General features: G+C 31.0%; 1 protein-coding gene across 2 annotated transcripts; it reads left to right on the top strand.

The window, feature by feature from the left end:
- Window positions 1–1527: 1527 nt before the first annotated feature.
- Window positions 1528–5380, top strand: LOC116771718 (uncharacterized). Of its 2 annotated transcripts, XR_009753674.1 has the most exons (5): window positions 1528–1692; window positions 2893–3083; window positions 3437–3550; window positions 4687–4878; window positions 5171–5380. XR_009753674.1 is itself a non-coding variant. In XM_032663648.2 (4 exons), the coding sequence occupies exons 1-4, from the start codon at window positions 1578–1580 to the stop codon at window positions 4819–4821; spliced, it is 555 nt and encodes a 184-aa protein (XP_032519539.1). In that variant the 5' UTR covers window positions 1528–1577; the 3' UTR covers window positions 4822–5377. The 2 variants fall into 2 exon arrangements, 1 of the variants encoding a protein (XP_032519539.1); XM_032663648.2 differs by having other exon boundaries at window positions 4687–5377.
- The last annotated feature ends 639 nt before the right edge of the window (window positions 5381–6019 follow it).

Genomic DNA, 6019 nt, shown 5'->3' with positions numbered 1-6019 from the left:
ATCATTAAATAAAACTAGTTCTCGCCGTGGCTTCGCTTCGGTAAGCTATACTATACTATGAACTGTCAAACTCCACAGCACATATGGATAACACTAAAAGTAATTAAACCAGCTAAGCAAATTTATAATTAGTACTAAATTAATTTTTAATGTACTTTCTTATAATTTATGTATGAAATCGAAAACGACTGATTGATTATTGAAGTATTAGTATACACGTAACTTTTATATTGGAATGCTTTGAGCAAAGTTATGGTAAAAAATCCTTGATTTGTATAAAGGCTGTCTTGGCCGCGAGATCGGTACTAGCGTCTATAGTTCTGTGTTATGATTCACTCTCGTGATCGAATGTAAACGTAATTCTAGACGTGTATGTATGTCAGTCTGTCATACGACACATGGACGATTCAAAATATTACTACACAGCAACACGAAGAGTTCACTGTGACATCTGAGAGCGTTGTGCAAACCGCGATCAGAGATTTTGGTGTATGTAAATACAAGTTTTTTGTCCTTGAATGCCTCCTCGTAGGTTACGAATAGGACTTCAGAGATAAATGTATATAGTGTGTTAAAATAATTAACAAGTGTGTTAATATAATTAAATACAACCAACGGCCTTCGACATTTACAGCATTTCATTCTAATAGTTCAATTAATTCAGTTTCAACTTAATAGTTGTTTAGTTTAAGGAGCTTCTGACATGATCTTATGCAGAAATTCAATATAAATTATACTTACTGTTAGGTTACATTACTGCACAGTTTTATTGAAATTAATTTAGTAGTTTTGCGTGAAGGAGAGATACACATTCCTACCTGTGGAGTTGATATATACATCCCCACTGAGTTTCGAGTTCGTAATATATATTAGTAGAATAGTAACATTATTAGGTAATTAAGCCGTTGGAACTTATCAATTAAAATGATTTTTAAAAAATGCAAATCCCTATGAACGCATCCAAGAACGTTGTTTATTCTGTTTTAATGAGCATTAACAATAAAATTTAATTTTAATTATAACCTAAAAAAAAAAATATTACAACCGTTTCGCGTTATAAATAATTTTAAACAAATAAAGTACTTACATGTTTCGAGATCTCATTCTCAGATAAGATTTTATCTTCATTACATAAAAAACACAAAACGTATGAATAAATATTTGTTTCTTAATAAAATTCAACCTTAGAATATTTTTATTTTAGTTTTTCTTATAATAAAACAAGAAGTCTCTTTCGTTATCGGATTATTAGATTCTGGGATTTAATATTTATCTGAAAGATATAAAACCTCTATGCGTCACATCAGAACCTCTTTGGTAATTTTCTACCGACCCGGTGAGTCATCGCTGACGAATTTCACGTTATCCGCATTCAATTCAAGTCTACGTATTTATCTATCTTATACATTGATATAAGAATATTAAAATTTATCACTATTTATTCCTACATATTCTACCTTATATGTACATTAAAATTTGTCGTTTGAAATTTCCTTAAAACGTCACTTTTGATTTTTCTACCTAACTTTTCCTGTCACGTCTGACATTTGAATCGATTGTATTTCATGTAATTTATAATGGATATTCCACAAATAAAGTCTTACGAGGAGCAGGCCATAGACACGGTCGTGTCTGTTTTAAACAGAGCGAAAGAATCGCTCGGTGAAAGGCAAACACTTAAACAACTAGCCAGTATGTGATTCATATTCAGATATAGCAAAACAAACATTAGGTACACATATTATACGTACTAAAAATAAACAAAAACTTTCACATCATTTATATTGAACACATTTTACATACCGTAATTGAGGTTATAATGAAAAAAAATTTATCAAAACTTGTCTAATCTATACAGGAGATGACGGATACTCACATAAGCCATACTTTTGTCGAACTAACTGATAATATTTAAATTGTAGTCCATTATTACAACTTACAATAAATAACATTACTATACATCTGTACAAATAACTACGCTGTATTTCCATAGAATAACATATATATTATATTTTGTATATTATATATATACGGTATACTTTTAATTAAAAAAAAATATCTTTAGAACCGCTTAGTATAAGTATGACGGGTCGACAGAAACAATTTTCTTTGTGCTGTGTAGTTGAGTGTGCTTCAATAGTAAACAATATCAGCTGTGGGTACATTGTTCTTGGACGTTGTAAATTATGTGTATCAAGCAACGTACGCGTTTTAGACAGAAACAGTAGCGTTTTGTAGTTCTTATATCACGTTTCATGGAGTGTGGATGATTCTAAGTAATAGATACTTGACATTTTCACCTTTGATTTTATATTAGAATTTATGAAAGAATAGATAGATGCTGATGTGAAAATAATTATATATATATAGTCTAAATATTGTTTTTTAAAGATATATATATATAAAGTTCTTTAACACTTCGAGGTTACCTAGCTAGTGACAATTATTTCCTCCGTCTCTAAATAGGACTCTGTGAAACGCGTCTTATTATAGCACGAACCATTTTATATAAACAGATACTAATGTTTGAATTTTTTTTTATAATTAACTTTTATATACAACACAGAACACTTATTGTACGGTGATTTTCGGCGAACTCGTTCCGCAACGATAAATTTAATGATCGCGACATACAGTTTGTGTGAAAAAAAGGTTATCCTTTCAACAAATAGAAATAAATAAACACACACACTTCCTCATTAACAGGGTTAGGTATAAAATTGTTACTACTTATTTTTAACATAAAATAAATGGTTTATATTTTTATAACTCAAAATAAACAAATTTAGTTGTAATAATAACACGCGACTCTAAAAAGTCAATTCAATAATATAATTTATTAATTTTAATATTCAAATTTGAAATTCAATAAATATATTTTTTTTGTTACAGCCAGTCGCGATTACCTGACCCCGCCGGGGAAGGTAATTTTAACATCCCTAGGCTGCCCTCTAGCGGTGACAAGCGAGAAACTCATTAATAAAACCATACAAAAGAAATGGCGTCTCACAGATACATTCATGTACGTGCTGCATTACATGGGCTCTTCGAAGGATGAGTGTTCCCAGTACTATTATTTTGAGGTAAACATTTTTATGGCGTCATGCACAAGTCCCCGTCATTGGTTTTTTTTTGCTGATGTGTGCAGGCAACATTATTACATTGCCTTAATCTTCTCATCCTTGTATTTACAGACATGTGTTGTTCATTTGAATTAATATACCTACAGGCTATACCATTAGGGCACTATAGCTCAGGTAGCAAAGCGACTGAACGCTATATGACAGACGTCGTAGATTCGAATCCTATCTGAAGCGATTTTTTAAGTTGTATTATTAATTTAATTAAATATTTGTATAAGTATCCCGTTATTTTCATAATTTTACAAGCCAGAATATTTGACCCTTGACCTGAGGTGTTGTTTGATGTTTGTCAGGCTGTCTTCAGTCAGCCGACTGCTTCTTATCCAATACCACAAGCGACGGCGACCGTATTCTTCAGGGTCGAGGACAAACATGTTGAGCCACCGGAGATCAAGGGCGTGCCGACGGTACGTGTGTTAAATCAAAATTATCTCACAAAAACCATTTTTAGGTGAACCTGGCATTTAAGAAATTTGTCTTTTCTGGTTACCGATTGTTCAGTATTTAATCAGTGTAGATCATTCTTTATATTTTGTATATCTATTCCTTTATATAACCTCAAAAATGATAAGTAATTTAGCATATTTTTTTATTAGATTTCGTTTAGATTTGTTCTTTACTAATAAGAATCTTAGTTTCATAAAGAGAACTGCCTTTTTTTGTTTTGTTGTCTTTGAACTCTGTTATAAATTTATTTTATAACAATTACATAGATAATGAGTTTTGAGATAAATTTATAAGGGGCGAACGAAATTCATGAAAACTCTATGTAGGTATTTCATTAATTATCAAAATACTTAACACAAGTTGTCTGTTCCTCATTACACTACGTCAGTACTTTAATGTGCAAAGACACGAGTATAGTAACTTAAAACTATTAACTTCCGGTACAGAGTGCGTCATAACCAACCTGGGGTAAACATACTGCTGTCAGCTAAAACCACTGCATTTCGGGGACATTTTATTATTTGCTTATAACTTCAACATGATTGGAAACACCTAGCACTAGTAATAAGTTTATCCCCTCTATGTGATGTGATCCCCTGAGTGATGATTAATGAGGCTAATCCACACGTCACGTGTGTGCGTGTAGTTTTATCTTTGTTTGCCATTCGAGTATTATTATAAATATTTAATAATCTGTGTCCTATTAGTGACGAGATACGATAAAATGTATTATTTAATTTGTAACGAAATTTATGATTGTAGTCTTTGTACACTGTGTGACAGATATTTAAAATTTCTACGTTTTTTACGATTATGTATCCGTAAGTATTCATTTTTTTTAGTTCATTATATTTCTCCTATTAGATACTTTTAATTTAAAGTATATTTGCAAGCCTATATATATTATTTTGATGATTTGTTCGTTTCCCTTTTTAGTTTATACTGACAGTCATGATTGTGTCTTAAAAAATATTACGTTCTGTCGATCACATTATAACTTTTATTGTTATTTAAGTGCTTTAGATGAGATAAGTCGGTTTTATGACGTTAATTACGTGTCGTAAAAACCGATGATTACATATTATTATTATTTTAGATGACGTTCAGGTTGGAAGGCCACCGTACAGACCACGATGTACGCCAAGTTCTCTTGATACCTGATTGGATCCTTGGCATCATGAAGATGAAGATCAAATTCTTCCAGAGATTGGAGGAACTGACACTGTTCTAATCCGCTAAAACTTAATGCGACTTGGAGACTAAAAAGTTTTGAAGGCCACGATAAATAGTTAATGTTCTTAAAGCATATACTTACTACGAATCAAAGTAATTTATTAGCAATAGTTTTTAAAGCAGAATTTAAAGAATGTCTTTAGTATTTAACGAGGAGATTTCCTTTTAATAAGAAACCGTCAGGCTACTCCGGTTTTGGACCTGATGCCTTGTTTGAGAGAGATATCACGTCGTATTCCTCATCTTGTTTACGAAGTAGTTTCCTGACATTTTTTTGCGCTATAGACAACAAATATACAGCACTGATGATATAATTCTTTCAATTCATGCTTTTCCTACTTTCCCAGATGCAATACATTATCTCAGTTGGTTGTTCTCGCATACTGAAATCTCAAGTCCTGAAACTTGAACTATCGTATACTAAATATTTCCGACAGTTTTTTTTTTAAATACTAATATTAAATATTAATAAATTTTTTTGATATCCATTATTGTATTAGATTGCAATTATTAAATAAATTTTCTGAGTACAAATATATCAATAACCAATTGGTCTTTTTTTATATGAAATCGTCCAAAATAAATAATATAAAAATTAAAAAACAGGAAACTGAAATAACCTCACGCGGATTCACAGAAATCTGATAAATTATTTAAATCGCTGGAAACCTTGAAAGTAAATTGCAAAAGATTTCTAGCTTCGATTCGGTCGGAGGAATAGACTTAATGAGGCAGTTAAGAACAATTCTTGCTAACATAATTTAGACGCGTGCAAACATGTTATTATAATTCGTAATATATTTATTACTACTAGACCTTTTAATATTTCAATACATTTAAATAGGTATGATAGTATCAATTCTATACCTTCTAAATTACTTGAGTTGTGTCTAGCCCAAGTTTAAATCACTACATACGAAGTCTTACTCGTTTTTTATTCAATAACCTACATTGGTAATATAAGGTGAAAAGATGTAATATTGAAAACATAAAAACGCTTCTTTTATAGCGTGATCTTTCAAACTCGTGCTAAGCATAATATACAGGAGGTTTACTTTTCAGTGGTCTAAGCTATACCAATGTTAGACAATTGATAAATGATCATAATGTTTAATTAATGTATATTTAGGGAACAGACATTTAAATTGAACCGAACCTTTAAATTCCGGAACGCACCCGAAGTGACGTTAAGGCTA

Source organism: Danaus plexippus (genome assembly GCF_018135715.1).
Source record: "Danaus plexippus chromosome 16 unlocalized genomic scaffold, MEX_DaPlex mxdp_23, whole genome shotgun sequence".
Lineage (NCBI taxonomy): Eukaryota > Metazoa > Arthropoda > Insecta > Lepidoptera > Nymphalidae > Danaus > Danaus plexippus.
The sequence above is the reverse complement of the archived record's forward strand: the minus strand, read 5'-3'. Positions and strand labels throughout refer to the sequence as shown.

Excerpts from the sequence above, each read along its gene's own strand:
- LOC116771718 (XM_032663648.2), top strand. The coding sequence starts at position 1,578 with ATGGATATTCCACAAATAAAGTCTTACGAGGAGCAGGCCATAGACACG. Across the intron at positions 1,693-2,892 it reads AACACTTAAACAACTAGCCA|CCAGTCGCGATTACCTGACC; the intron begins GTATGTGATTCA and ends TTTTTGTTACAG. Across the intron at positions 3,084-3,436 it reads CCCAGTACTATTATTTTGAG|GCTGTCTTCAGTCAGCCGAC; the intron begins GTAAACATTTTT and ends GATGTTTGTCAG.